This window comes from Ascidia mentula, chromosome 8, assembly GCF_947561715.1.
Source record: "Ascidia mentula chromosome 8, kaAscMent1.1, whole genome shotgun sequence".
NCBI lineage: Eukaryota > Metazoa > Chordata > Ascidiacea > Phlebobranchia > Ascidiidae > Ascidia > Ascidia mentula.
Genome location: NC_138573.1, coordinates 1,752,542 through 1,768,071, shown reverse-complemented (window position 1 = coordinate 1,768,071; position 15,530 = coordinate 1,752,542). Strand labels below are relative to the sequence as shown.

The following is a 15,530-nucleotide window of genomic DNA, read 5'->3' as shown; positions in this document are numbered from 1 at the left end:
GCAGCGTTATTTGGCCTCGAAGTTACCACGGGTAAGCACCAGACCAATCTGTGGGACTTGGCACCTCAACACTTCGGATTAAATGGGGTTATTTACAGCTTTTCCTATACAGTAGTAACTGTTGTTCAGTCAAGGTGGTTTTACAATGAATTCAAAAGCAAGTCAGTAGGTGGTGAGGTCAGTTTCCAGTTGTCAAAACACCTTGTGCCAGACTCAGGATGTGGATTTTTCAGGGAAATGATTTGGTTTGTGCTTGACTGTTCAATCAAGCAGCAACATACGCAAACAAAAACCGAATGAATAAGAAAGCGGAGAGTAGTTTTGGTATAGATCAGAGCAAGCAAAAAGTGCAGTTACATATTGATTAATGTTTCTTATGACGAATGTTTCAGCATAAATCTGAAGTAGGAATAAGTTTGCCATTATTAGTGGCCTGCCTGTTTCACAGCCTGTTGCTCAATTCAGTAGCACTTTGACCCTGATCGGCAAAAGCGTTTGGATATGCTGTGTTAGAGAGGAGGTACTAAAGTACTGACGTTTCCACCAAGCTGCATTGCATTACGTTTGCGACCCGCGAAAAAAGATGCCAGTTGCCCGTAACCTTTCCTTGCCATCGTCCATTGAAGCTCGAAAGTACAAGAAAAGACCAGGTATTTTGTCGTTTTTACTTCTAAAAGTTTGACGTCACAATGCAATCGCTAAACTGAAAACTATTGTTTAATGTTAACTATTGTAGAGCAACTCCTTTATACGAAAAATACTATTACACCGGGTCACGAAATTTTCTCCAAACTTGATCCGCACGTAAAATAGAAATCTGTTCGATTTTTATTGGTTAGGTTAGGAAGAGTATGATTTTTATTGGTTAGGTTAGCAACCACCCGTTATTTTTGGTTATATATTTAAAATTAATACTACACTAAATTATAGTGTTAGTATTCGCACAGATGTCTATGTTACATGTAGATCAAGTTTGCCGGAAACTTTGTGACCCGCGGTGTAATAGTATCTTCTTTATGTGTTCAAGGTAATAATACCAAGTTACAAATAAGAACAAGGCAGATCAAGTTACGTAACCATGTATAGGTTTTACAATGGTGTATAACTACGCGGCCCTTTAGCGATGTTTGCAGATACATGCTAATCGAATCGATTTCCCAAACTTTTGTTATTACTCGGGTTTCTGTGTCATTTGAAAACTTGCTGGACGATATTGTGAGGAAGTATGTGTATGTATCCGTTTTGAAAACGGTAACTGAAACTTGGTCCAAACTGAAACTTCTTGAGTTGTGCGTATATTTAGTTATCAAGTGAACTGCCTTGTCATGTAATAAGCACACAGTCCGGTGGGTGCCAATTTTACAGGCCTCATATCAGCGCAAGGCGTTGGTTGATCAGAAACGCTGGGCCTTCTCTAAGTGCCAATTAATTACGTGTTTAAATTGCATAATTGCGTAACACTGACTGGTAGAAGGCGATAGATCCATTAGACCTTCGCTCAACGTCAGAAAAACGGTGCAATTAAAATATTTTGAATGGCGAGGTGAGTGAAACGGTGACGTTTCCGCTTCATCTTTCCTATCAAAGGTCACTGCTACACTGTGGCGCCCTTGAAAAACACTTGTCTTTCTTAAAAGTTGAAATTCCTCTTTGTTTCAATTTGATCATTAGCAAACTGTTAATACAGCAAAAGCTACCGTTTTCTCTGCTTGCCGCTCGTTGGCTGGTGGAACCCACATAACGTCATCACAATTGTGGCGTGCGATGCCTCACGGAGTCTCCGGTTTCTGTTGAATATGAAACCTTGACACCGACGCATTACAAACCTAGGCGCGTGCGAGCACAAAGCATCATGAAAGCATCTGGAACCTCAAACAGAGACGGTTATATCGGTTGCTGACTGACGAAACATGGAGTAAGGTCGTGAATTCCTTACTACGAGGGGGGGCGTCTACGTTGGTCCTCGCTGATATCTTGGCTTACATGCCTTGTGGAATATTCGCGTAACACGAGGAGAGTAACTCTGGCCCACTAAGATTCGCATGTGGACAGCAGTTCAATGGCTACGTTTGTTACAGTTTGAATGGGCAATTAATAAACGTATTTTTAGATTCTCATTGTTGGGGATTTTGCATTGGTGTGAAAATATTCCTCCTAGATCTGGCTCTGTTAAACCTGTTTCCGTATTTCTGAGGCTTGTTTCTAATTGAAACACCGCGCTACATCCGCAACGAAACTTGTGGGTGGGAATCTAAACACGTCGATGTTTCTTTCTTTTCATACACACGTTCATACACTTCAGATTATCGGCTCAACTGTCGATTGCTCTGGGCAAAAGCCAGGACTTTGTGGCGGCGACGACGTAAGCAATGGTTTGAGCGCAATATCATCGGCCACATTGCGTCTTTGTGTGCAAGATGATATTCATAGAAGCCTACGTGACCTAAGCTGTAATTAAAACTGACGATTGTGGTTTGTACGAAACGCTGGAAAATTTTGCTTGTAAGTGTTTTAAGCCATTGTTTTAATCAAAATATGGCGTCATGTGTTTTTGCGCGTCACCCAAAAACAAAGGTACCATTGTCCAACAAACCACCAACATGTCCTTGACAGCAAAAGGGCGCTGGTGTTGCAAGCAAAACAAAAACCCTGGCCAACGGTTTACTGGCGTACCAAGCATCACCGCACAATCGCTGTTTAGATCTTTTAAAACCGACAGCAAACACGTATGGTTCTATGTTTATGGCGTCAACTTCGATTTAACGTGCAGATTAGAGCGCTGTGGCGCTATTTTAAACTGTGACCCGCACCACACTGCATTACAAGGACCGCAGCCCGAGGACTAATTAAGCTCTTTTGCCTTCAGGAGGACATAGAATTATTACATCATGCCTTGGCCTGTTGGCATACCATCCTTGGCAGTCGAAAACAATGCCTTACCCTTGTTTGGTGACCCCAGGGCACTGAGTTCTTAATAAGCCGGCGATTTAAACCGTCTTTTGCGACCTTGTTTGGTAAGCGCAAGCCAAGTCTAAATTTATTCCTTAGTCACGTGTGCGCATTTCGTATTTGTGTAATGCAAATAAATGCCAATTGGAATGGGCTTGCTACTTTGTTTGTTCGTTAGGTTATTTCTATCCCAAATAGGATTTCCCAGTTTAATTTGTTTCCTATTTTGTCCATTTCATTTGTACTTATTTTGCACAAAGAACCCAATGCGTTTAGAAATGATTTGTACGAAGGCCGTTGATATATTTCTTCCAAATTCCTCTTTTCCGCATAAGAATCCTTTGCAACAAACAAACGATGCATCATTGTCCCGCCGAGTATATCGATGTTCTTCCCGCCTGGCTTAATTAACAACCGTGCACTCCTCTGCCCCGAAAGCTACAGAGAAGCGAAACGCATTCGACTATTGATCCCTTCTTACGTCATAGAGCTCGAACAATCGACTGCAGTCGTCCGCCTCGTCCTTCTGCGGTCAACTGGGGGGTGGAGGCCGCTTAGTCTTCCACCGGGAGAGAAAGAGTCCGAAACCCATTCGCGTTTTAATGAAATGAACGGCTCGTTTTGGATTAATTGTTTCTTAAGCTCGTTTAAAACGTGAAATTTTGACGTTCAGAAAAATATCATTAAAACCTCATATTAAAACGTACAAGCCTGTACATTTATTAAAATATTACATATTTTACATATTTAAACTGTACATATCATTAAAACCTCACGGGACCAACCTCATAGACACAAGTTTTTTATAATGTGCAACGCACGAGCCCGTACACTTTTGGCATTTTGTTTCTTTTTGGCAAAATCTTGTTGAATGTTTTCCTCGTGCGACCTTTTTCATGAAAGATGTGCCCTTAAGTCCATACCCGATGTCGGTAAAAGTTGAATGCAAAGTTATCTCGATGTGAAATGCCAGACCATGTCGAATCACGCTTTGCCCAAGGGCAATACATTGGGTTTCTTATCATAATACACGTCAACGGTCTGTCGCTGCCTTTTAAAATGACGCCATCCTATAAAAAAACGTTGCAACAGTTCGTTCGCAGACTTATCCAAGACATTTGTAAGCGTTGGGTGAAAGATGGGGGTCATACACACCGCTCACGAACTATGACGTAACAAACGTTTTATTCTTTGTTGTCCGGAATCGTGATGGGTTGAGTATAATTGTTACATCGCGCGACTTGTTAAAAAAGGCAATTGGTTAAATTTAAAGTTGCAATGTATCCGAAAAAGAATACGTTCACGCACAAGCTCCGGTTTTTAATCGGGACTATCTTGTAAGAATGACACGAATTCGGACAAATTCTGTAGTTTCGTTGTTGTTTTTTGTAATTGGTGGTGCAAGCTAATTAAATATTCCATCGTGCTGCGTCGCGGCCATCAAAATGTTTCATGTCGTTATGGATAAATCCATTGTTAAGTTTATTGTCGTGTTTCTTAAACTTCTGCGTAGGCATCACTGACGTCGTCCGCAAAGCTACATTTCGACTGAGCATGCTCCGACACGAAGACACGAAATAAAGATAGGACAATAAGACTCGTTGTCAGGCCCAGAATCCCGATCCGCCAAGCCAAACGCTGATACATAAACGACCTTCTCCACTTTCGCCTCACCGGCCTCCATGACAAAAATAACGGCGAAAAAGGGGCCCTGGTTGTTTTTCAAAGCGAACAAACGATACTGGAGCTCCAGTCGGCTCGCATAGCAAAGCGCGTACTCACCGTTCGCCTCGGGCCGCGCCGTTCTGAATCAGTCTCTTCGAAACGCGGTCCTTTGCACGCGATCTCGCAACCCGCCGATGACGTAATGGCTCGCACCTGTCCGCCGCCGTCTGGCGTCGCCATGGCAACCACGGAAAGTAGCACTGTTTTTTTCTCCGGCGTCGCTGTTCCAGAAGCCGCGGTTCGATATTAGTTATGCGTTACGCACGAGCGACTCAGAATGTAGCGACACGTTGATTTTGAGAATCAATGACGGCGCTGTTATTATCTATACGGACAAACGACTGTATTCCGGATAAACCGGTAACACTTCACATTGTAAATAAATTTAATGATGTACGCGTGAGTCATTCGCGTGGTGAATAAACTGATCCTCCAAAGTACGCGTGAATTACACATCGCGGCTTTAGAACTAAGTGCTCAGATAGGATCAAATCGAACGTCGGCGTCGCTCGTCCTGACATCAAAACTTAACCAAAAATGGCTTTGCGGTTCCGTGTTCGACCGTATCGGCGTAACAAGGTCTAAAAAGCCTCGCCGTTTTTTAGCCGCTTTTTGCCATATATAGGCGAAGGGCGCCTGTGCGCTGTAGCTGGCGCGAATACCACGTTTTGCAGCTTTTTTGAAAATTGCAAGCAATGTTGTCGGCGGGGATTTCCAAATTTGTTGGCGCTTGTTCAGTCTTGCTTTGAATTTATTCTTCGTGACAAATGAATGTCCACAATATGTTTGCTTGAGTGTGCGCGATTAAGTCTACAAATAAACTTTAATTGGAAATTGTGTTCATTAGGATGCGAATAGAACGATATGTTATGTTTAAATGTAAATACATATGCCATATACAAAGCACAAGGAAAATGTGTACAAAAGACCACACAAAAATGCACAATTATGCATTCAGTTATTTAAAAGTCGCACCGAAATCGTTTATTAATTCGCGCGTTATTTAACATTGGCCCGTTATGACGCAATAAACGTCTCCAAGCTGCAACGCTCAAACCACATTTAGAATATGACCAGCCCGCAACTGAACGCGAGCGCTGATCGCTTCTACAATTAGTATATCTCCCATGGCAACGCGGGATTACGCACCGATGTCAATTCGAGCGACACACTCCCCCACGGGAAAAGCTTCTGTTTACGTCATAATGCGTGATCGCGCGTCTTGTTTTGTTCAAAATTGCTGTTGGCGGGTTGTCACGAAGTTCCGAAATGCCTTTCCTGGTGTCTTGGGTGATGAATCGGTTTGCGAAAGTTGATTTGGGTGACACGGATCGACCCTGCCGCCACGGATATAATTCCTTTGTTTGCTTGGGTTTTTTTTACCTCGTCTGCAAACACCTGTTTTGCCGTGAATGCAAATACGTGCAGTGGAACCGACTAAGAACTTTGATTAAATTAACCTTAATTTAAAACCGAAACGACGCACGTGCGGACATCATATTACACGACCGCTGCTATAAACGATTACAAATAAAGTCTTTGAAGCAGGGTTGTGACGCTCGTGCGTCGCCTTCCCATGAGTAAGCTGTCAATCAAATCTTCCAATTTGATTACCCGATGCTAGGCAACAACCTTGTCCAATCAGGGCCTGGAACGTGCTGTGACGTCATGTCCCTAATTAGCCAATTTTTCGCAAGTAGCACCGACCCTCGTGTTTGCTGGCCTCGCACGCTCAGCGCATTAATTGGGGTGAAAGGTTTGACAGTTACGGTAAGTGCAGTTGCTCATTACCGCCAATTCCTCCAGTGTTTCCTTAGGAGGCATTTAAATGCTAATTTTTTTTTTAAATGGTGGAATTTTGTACGATTGAGTAAAATCTAAACCAATTGCAATGAAACGTCAAATTTTTGTCCTCTGTGACGAAAGCTAAAAAAACAACTCGGTAACAAAATTTCATCAGCCTGCGCAGGCAGTCGCTTCATGGTACTTTCAATATGTTGTAAAAACACTCGTAAACATATCTTATTGTTGCAATGTAAATTAGCTGTTTTTACATGACCGAATTCACAAACACCCACGCTTGTTTTCCTAATAATCACGTGATGCAAGTTGCTATTTTAAACCTTCTCCCCCCATATTGTACACGCCCGGTCGCATTTGAATCGATGCCGGGCCTCATGTGAGCCCCCCCCCGGCCCGCGTCACGTGCTCGGGTACTCGAATCTTCGCTTCCGTTTTTGGGTGGCCCCAGGCCCGTCGGGTCACGGGGAAAGTGGCCCAATTTGTACCTCCCCAAAAACACCTCGTGACGTTGCCATGACAACTGGCGCAAAAAAAGTTGTTCTATATTTGGCGTCGAGGGGCGACCGAACGCAAGAAGCAAGAGTTCAAAACTGTCTTGGAAGTTCAAGAAACCAACTGAAAAATATCTTGGCCTGCATTGGACGATCTTATTGTCGCTGCGTCTAGTATTCGACCACACAAACTTCAAAACCTCAGCTGTCTGCCTATTGCGTCATAGCGTGCCGTTACTGCGCCTGTGTGACGCAATAATCTCTTTTAACGATATTTGTTTTGCGGAGTTCATTTGCTTAGCAGCGCAATATGTACGTTTTGATCATTAACATTCAATCACTTGTAAGGGGGCAATAACATTTCCCCCAATTGCGTGGGCGACGTAGCAAGCGTGGGATATGCTTTGGAACGCGTGGTCTGTGGTTCCCAAACCTTTGGCTCAAAACTCACGCAATGCGTAAAATAGGTGGGTGTTTGCGTTTTTGGTTTTCTGTTTAAAATAGTCCAGATAAAGTGGCCAGTTGCAACATCCGCGGTATGCGGCAATACTTGTGCGGTTCTCTGTGTTAATAAGATGATTTGTGTCAACGACATGGGTCGAATTGTCAGGATACATGGCTTGCTTTGCAATCGGACTGCGCACCTTGTATACCTTGCAAACAAGGCCGGTTTGTGACACAACAATGCCTATTTGTTCTCGCCGTTCGGCCTGCGGCAGATTGGGTCGCTCGCGTGTCTTCACGCATGGTTGCGTCCACGGCACTCCGGTATTTTTCCATCCTCCCCGCTTCTGGAGGTTCGGAAAAAACGCGTGACCCAATTTTCTTCTACGTCGCTGGGACCCATTTTTTCGATTTCGTTTGTGGTTTTGATGGTTTCGTTTGTTTTGCGTGGGTTTTTCCATTATCGTGTGTCGAAACTTAGAATCACGGAACTTTTACCGGAAAAGTCTGTGACTGTATTTTTTCCGTCTCTAAATTATTTAATATTTCAAAATAAATTAAACGCAAAAATAGTCGTTTACAGGAGACGGTTTGTTGCCATTAATTTTCGTTTCTTTTGGTTCTTGGCGCGAAAAACACAACAGAACGTGAAATACGTGCTTTTGTAAATCACAATGTAAGCTGCAAAAATTTGATGAACGCCATTGTTATTTTCGGTTGAACAGGTTGTCGAACGCAACTCAGGTTTTGGCCATAAATGGCGCGGTCTTTTCGCGCACTGGAATCCGCGGAATTGCGGCGTCGAGTTTTTTTTCTATCGCCGACGAAGCGACTCAAAAACAGACAAACACAGACTTTGACGCCAACCGCGCGCGTTTCTCTGCACGCTAACTGCAGGGTCAATTTTTTGCCGATTTACTTTTAACGACCGCTCCCCAAATGCGCGTTTGTGATGTAACAGACGAAATTGTCGACCTGATGGGTGGAAATTACTCTGGGAGAAATCTACTTTGCGTTGGATTGCGCGGGGCAGATTTGTGTTCCACCTGGTTCACAAATGTGCGTAACTAATTCCAAACAAACGATAGGTGACATAAGTTAATGAGTTTGTAATTTCAATTTGCGTTGGCATGAGAAAAGCCTTTTTAATGTTGTTTGTTGACATTGGTGGCTGCAAAACCACTGTATTGACTAATGGTTAAGTAGAGGTAGAATTAAATCTTCTCAAATTTATTTCGCTAAATCCAATCTCTCAATCTTGAAATCGTGAAACTTGATCCGTATTTTTGTGCAAATTGTGCCCACCCACGGCACCCAGTACTGATATTAGCTTGACACGTTGTGTGCCTGATTAGGGCCACCCGGGATCCCTGATTTCTTGGGACGTCTGGCGTTTCCTGCAAATCACATTTGCGGTTCCAGGGCGCCGTTACCCCCCCCTCTATCTTGCCCACAACGGCCCCGTTTGTCCATCAATAATTCACACGGTTTTTTGTGACGTGAGTAGCGTCTGTGACGTAACGAAGGAAAACATAATTTACGGAAGGTCGAACACTGTTTACGACGCGGTGTTTTTGACATAGAAATCCTTGTGTAATGCGTAATATGAAGGTTTAAAGGCGGGTTAAGTCGCGAATGTATGAAAGCAACAAACAACTTTAGGTGGCAATTTTAAGCAAGTTATGTTGATGTTTCAGTAGTAAATAATGTAAACACCTCGGTTTTTTTCGAATCCATTGTGAAGACGAACTTTCGTCGCATGCATTCATTGCAGTAGCGATCAGCTATGTCAAGTGGCACCGTTTCTATCTCAGCCAGCGCTTATCTTGCTTCAGGAAGTCAGGGAATGGCCGCTATCTTGGACTACAAATATAGTTCGGCCCTTAAGCATGGTTGGAGCGAACGCATCGGTGCCATGTGATTAGCTACACTGCTGCATGTATTAGGACTTTAAATAAAACAATTAAGAAAAATAAATTCTTTTCATGCATTTATAGAATTACTACTGTTTTGCCAACATTTGCTTCTGCAAAGCCTGGATACATTGTTCAACCTTTTAGGATTAGATCTAAATTTTTGATTCAATAAAAAACTTAATTCGTTCGTGGTGTTGGTGCTTTTTTAGTTATCGTTACATTCTTTTTATTTTCAGAGGAGCTGAACGATATCAAGAACTGCTGCTCGGTTCCCAACAACCTGGCGAAGAAAGCCGACCACCAGAACAGTCCCGACAACGACCAAACACTCAAGTTTCATTCTACTGAGACGTCACAGGAGAGCATGACGTCACTCGATGTACCGAAGCAAACAGGTAGCCCAAGGACGCCGGCGTCGCGCGGAACTTTGTCGCAGCCGTGCCTGTCAGAATCTTCGAGCGTCGGGGTCACCAGTATATTCCCGCATTTGTTTCTAGGATGCCAGGGCGACGCTTCTGACGAGGTAAGCACGCAAAAGCAAATGTTTTCTTCGTTTTTAGCATGTCATTGCGTGTAGTGCCAAGTATTGCACCTTCACCCACCCACCCATGCCATATTTTTATTTTTCGCTTGTGTAACAAACAGTCGGTATTTTTTCAGGCGATGATGAAAGAAAATGCGATCTCGAATGTTCTCAATGTGAGTTGTAACTGCGCACGTCCGCCCCACCTCGACGATCAACACTTTAAAAGGATCGCGGTACGTGACAATTACCAGGAGAAGATCACGCCCTACTTGGACGAGGCTGTCAAGTTCATTGGTAAGTGATGGCCATTACAAGGGCGAGGCTTGTCGTTTTTTTGGCTGCCGTTGACCTGCTTTTGAGTATAATGTATGATTACTCAAAGTGAAGGTTTGTACAGATCAAAAAGCTACCGTGCAATACTTCATGTGCTACATTGCTTAGCGGAATTTAACAAATTTCTGCGTTTTATGTGATGTTGGTTCAAAGTAAATTTTAACTTGTCGGTATTCGAAGTTGTTTCGGTGTTTACGTGAAGTATTGCAGCTCAAACAAGCGCGTGTTTCAATAATTCAAAACCGGAAGATCAGTTTCCGTTGCCAAACACACGCCCAGGAAAAAGCGATCGATTTTAGTATCGATTCCATCCTTCTAGTTCAACGGTAATGCTTTTTGGAACCTATACTTGGCGTAGACACGCACAAAAGTGTCTTTTTTCGAAAGTGTCGATCCTGTAGGTTTTCGTGGCTTAGCATCGTGTTTATGGAAACGTTTGCCACCACAATTTTGTTCCCAAACAGATTCCGGTCGTGTGAAATCGCTTCGAAAAGATACATTGGATTTTACCAAGTTTTTTCTTGTGCAGAATCGGCGCGCCAGAAAAACGAACGTGTTCTTGTCCACTGTCTGGCCGGAGTTTCTCGGTCTGCCACCGTCGCCATCGCTTACGTCATGTACCACCTTCGACTTGGGTTCGATGACGCGTACGGGTAAGTTGATGACGTCAAAAATCCTAAGATTAAAAGGAAAGTGCATTCGAATTGCTGCTGAAAATTCTCCAGCGTTTAACATGTTGTCTAAGTTGTGTTTGTGCTGAGCTGTGGTAAGGTTCCTGGAATGCGTTGTAAAGATTTTTTACTGATATCATTGCCCCAGGGGGGGGGGGGGGGGTATTTGCAAAGGTTAACGTGAAAAACGTGTGCAACAGGTGTCGTTATGTGACGTAGATTGAAGCAACCGGTCGTTCGCGAGCTTAGATCTACCAAAAACGACCAAGCCTAGACTGTACATTCCCGTGGGATAAATTCTAACTTGCTTTAAATCTCACAGGGCCTTGTGTTTTTTTGCCCTGTGCTATGACTGGTTATTTGCACCAGCTCAATATTCTCCTGGGACGGCTCAGTGCTGCTTATACCGTTTGGCCAATGTCAATTTTTTGCCCAGAAGCCGTGAAACTTGACACGTTTTTGGCCGTTTGTGCTTCCTTTGGTTCTTGATCCCAGTGACTCATGATCTGTACGGGTAGCTTTTGGCATTGAGGTCTTCGATGTAGATATTGTTTGCTACGTGTGACAGCATTTAACAATTTTGGTCGAAATTTCCAATGGAAGATGTTTTTAGTGCGAACAACTTGTAATGTCGCCGCCCCGAACCAACAATGTATGAAATCTTGGCATAACCGAAAATTTCCGCCGTCGGACAGGAACGCGAAATTTTCGATTCCACTCGCCTTGCGCGTTCTATTGTCACGTCATAATGCCCTCTCCTTTTTTTCTTTTATTCTCATTTCCTCATAGCCGCGGGCTTAAAGCGTTGTTCATGCCATTCAGGAACGCGCCACAATGGATAAGGACGCTATCTCTCTGTTGCGTAATACTTGCCCCTTATTGTCGTAAGCGTTCGATTGTGCGGCATCCGCGGAACGCCGCCGCGCGTTGCTCTATTCGAGCACTATTACGTCATAGAGCTGCGAAGGGCAAACCTCCTCTTAAACTCTGTTTACGACTAAGTCTGGGTCAAGCTTGTTTATCGCGAATGAGCGTCAGCGACGCGGTTAAATCGATTGTTACGTAAACACTCAATCGCATTGTGTCGTGCACGGGAAAAGAACTTATTCCATCATTGTTCCTTTGTAAATTTTCTTCGGCTTCACAGTAAACAGATTACCAGATTTTCGTGCTTTAGAAATTTAGGTTGGCAGCTACTTGTGCTTCCCAGTCTGATGTAAACGTTGTTAAATTTTAACAGCTGTGTTTTCGCGAAGATTTCCCCTTTCAAGTTTAAACTTAATATCCTCGTTGTGTTCGCAGCTTCGTGAAGGAAAAACGACCGACCATCTCTCCCAACTTCAACTTTCTTGGTCAGCTCATGGAATTCGAAACCACCTTGCGGAAGAGTGGTCGCATGAGCCAGCCGCGCAAGGTGGCGCCAACTGCACCCAAACCTAGTGCTGCAATCGCTTCCACGGCGCGACCAATTACTCAAAACCAAATCCCTAAAATCGAAATTCTTCCACCGAAAACAGCGAACGGTCAAGAGGCTCCAAAGACCACTAAGGTCCCCATGACGCCGCTTTCGTCATTGTGTCGGCGCCGGAAGGGCCCCTCTTTGGACAAGAGCGCGTTTGGGGATGTCTCCGTCACCCATGGCCCCCACACTTCCGACTGTAGCGGCAGGGGTTTGGAAAGACACTTGTACCCGAATGTAGCGACACCTGGTGGTGCCGGAGTGATCCTTGATCTTCATGTGTCCGCTCCTCCGAGCGAACCTCATTCCCGGAGGCTGGGCAGCGACGGTCGCGAAGACGAAGAAGAACGTGACAATTCTGATAATTTTGCGCGAAATTACGAGCTTCCAGTGCATACAAAGTACGACACCCACAAGTCCAACAGTCTTCCACGGTGCAGGCCCAATTTCGGCCTCTCCAATAAACACCTCTTCGCCGTTCTCAGCTCCAACTCCTCGCCTCAGCCGAACGGCGTGAGTATGGGCTCCTTTCTTCCAGGAGAACGACGACGTCCCCGTCTTCCCGACTTCCGGGGTTCTTTCACGGCCCCCAACACCCCTGCTGTGTATAACCGCGGCGTCTCAGGGCCCTCGCCGGCAAATCGAATGAACAATGACATCGAGATGCGTCAAGTCGACGATGAAATGGCCTCGCCACCTTCGCCACGTAACCGCAGTGTCACTGACCCCACGTCTGGATCCTATTTCCTCGGAAGCGGGTTTTCGTCGCCAAAATCTCCGCGCACGGAAGCGTTTATGTCCCGAAAAACACGGAGCCCTAAAGTGCTCAAGAAATCTTTCAACCTCAACGTGCGCTCGGCGTACGACTATCGCGCGTTGCTAAGCAACAAGCAGCAGTCCCAGCAGGGGGCGACGCAGAGCCGGTCGAGGAGTCAAGATCCGCAGTTGCCGAGATCGCGATCAGACACATCGGTAATGGGATTATCCTGCGCGAGCCCCAGCGCCGACGGGATGTCTTCCTTGACGCTTTCATCTCCAGTTACCCCCAAAGACGATCCGCTTCAGGTCGTTGGAAAAAGCTGTTTTTCAGCCTCTAATAACAATCAAGGCCAAGACAGCGGTACGGCGCGTTCGAGTGCACCCGCTAGCGCTGGCCAATCGTCGAATGTTAAGATTTGCACCAATGGCACGGGCGAACCCTTCCAGTTGGTGGCGGGCAACGACCTAAAACCACGATGGCGAAAACCTCGAGGTGCAAATAAAGACGAAGCGGGAAATTCGCAGTCAATTTCCGGCCGAGGCAACTCGCCGGCTTCAAGCTCTGCGCAGACTGTCATAAGCCATTGCAACAACGTTGAAATGATCAGCTGCTCTTAGGGGCACTTCAGTCCCAATTATTATTTTTCTCTTTTATATTTTTCATTACAAACCCATACGTTTTTACCTACGCGCACCTGGCTAGGCAATTCGCATCTTGCCACTGTCGGCGCCAAAGCGTTTCCGCGTTATCGACATTTTCGGCCGCAACGCAGAGTTTTTTCCATTTATTTTGTAACCCTTCCGCCATCCATCATTTCGAACGCGGGCCCTCGGGTCCGAACACTATATTAACAAATCCATAGCAATGACTCGCAGAATCGGGTATGATGACGCAAACACATGACGTAACAAATAGTGAGCTATGCAAAAATCACTCGGTGCTGCGGACGTCGTTGCTTGAACCGGGTTCGCTGCCTTCTTTGACAGCGCAAAAAATTCACATCAAAACATTGAAAAACCTACTTGGGTGCTTTTACGTAGCATGCAAAACCGCAGGTAGATTCAAGGACAGCTCAGCGCAGGCTGGAGCACTAATACGTCATCGCAAAACATCGACAAGGCCATCGACAGGTCGCTTGTGACGTTTCGTCACGTAACAATTGAACGTATAAGTAGGAGACAGCTGTTGTTTTTACGCACGCGATACGCCGCGACGTTCGCTACAAGAACAGCTTATGTGTTGGGCGCCGTACATTCGTTGAATATTTTGTCGTTGCAATGGGCTGTGATGGTTTGAAATTGCAAGAACATTAAAACACGTTGCAAAACAAAGCCGTTTTAAACTTCAGAAATTTTTTTTGAGTAGCGCGTGCGTCGTGGGAGTCATAACAACGGAAAACGTTCTTTTTTTTCATTGTTTCGTCATCGGTCGGTACGAACACGTCAAAAATTATATTTTCCGACATCGACGTTTGTTTTCTTCGTGTTGTTTATTTGGTCGTATTGTCGCACTTGTTTTTTTTTTCTTTTCACGGATATATCTTCGTTGTTTGTCGGACGCGTGTTCTTGTTGTTCTGCTTCTGTTTATGTGCAACAATACACCTTGTGACGTCACAAACAAAGCTGGTACAACAGAATCGATTTTTTTCTCTTTCTTTCATAAAATCGGAAGAAATTGCTCAATTATATTTTGTTGTGGTAAAATTGTTTTTTTTTTTCTTGTTGTTGCGACTGTAAGGGTCGCGCGTTTTGCTCGGTGTTGTTGTTAATGTTGTATGCTTGTTATATTACGCCTGTCTGTGCGTTTGTGCGATATTCCCGTGGTACGCGTGCACGATGCGAATGTAGGTCACGTGATGGGTTGTGTGTATAAATGTGACAACGTGAGACAAATAAGAACATGTGAAAATGAAATAAAAGAAACTTCGTGAAACGTTGGTTGTTTCGTGAACATGTCAGGGTTTGGTAACAAGTAATACTTGTTGCAAACAGACTATCTATAATTATTACGGGAAACCTCCTATAGTTTTGACACCTGGGCGTTCAAGGTTAGAAGATGACAAATCCACAACTGACGATTAAATCTGACGGATTTGTTGACAAATTCCTGAAAACAGAGTAAAAATTCTACAAAGACAAGACTTAAAATAGGTACTTCATGACCGCGGGGCAATGTTGAACAAGTGTTCCTGTTATGAGATCTTGTGACGTCAGTTGAGATTATATTTAGAAGTGCTTGGATGAATTCCAACCGCGAAGTGCTTTCTATCATAAACTTGGAGCACGTCAATAACTTTGACAGTAAACACAATATAAATGCTGCTCCTGAATGTTTTGCCCATACACAATCTTTAGATAGCGTTGTTGAACTATGTTTCCATGTCACAATTAGGCTTAGCCCAAATTATTTGGTCCATGTTTTACGTTTTGGTCAAAAAGCGCGTCATGTCGCA

At 44.4% G+C, this 15,530-nt stretch overlaps 1 protein-coding gene across 1 annotated transcript; it reads left to right on the top strand.

Annotated features, from left to right (window-relative positions):
* Positions 1–396: 396 nt before the first annotated feature.
* LOC145912619 (uncharacterized) lies at positions 397–15,004 on the top strand. The gene is made up of 5 exons (XM_083000152.1): positions 397–650; positions 9,565–9,851; positions 9,989–10,148; positions 10,717–10,840; positions 12,161–15,004. Exons 1-5 carry the CDS (start codon positions 584–586, stop codon positions 13,692–13,694), a joined length of 2,172 nt encoding a protein of 723 aa, XP_082856278.1. The 5' UTR covers positions 397–583; the 3' UTR covers positions 13,695–15,004.
* Positions 15,005–15,530: the final 526 nt, after the last annotated feature.

Excerpts from the sequence above, each read along its gene's own strand:
- LOC145912619 (XM_083000152.1), top strand. The coding sequence starts at position 584 with ATGCCAGTTGCCCGTAACCTTTCCTTGCCATCGTCCATTGAAGCTCGA. Across the intron at positions 651-9,564 it reads AAAGTACAAGAAAAGACCAG|AGGAGCTGAACGATATCAAG; the intron begins GTATTTTGTCGT and ends TTTTATTTTCAG. Across the intron at positions 9,852-9,988 it reads AGGGCGACGCTTCTGACGAG|GCGATGATGAAAGAAAATGC; the intron begins GTAAGCACGCAA and ends GTATTTTTTCAG.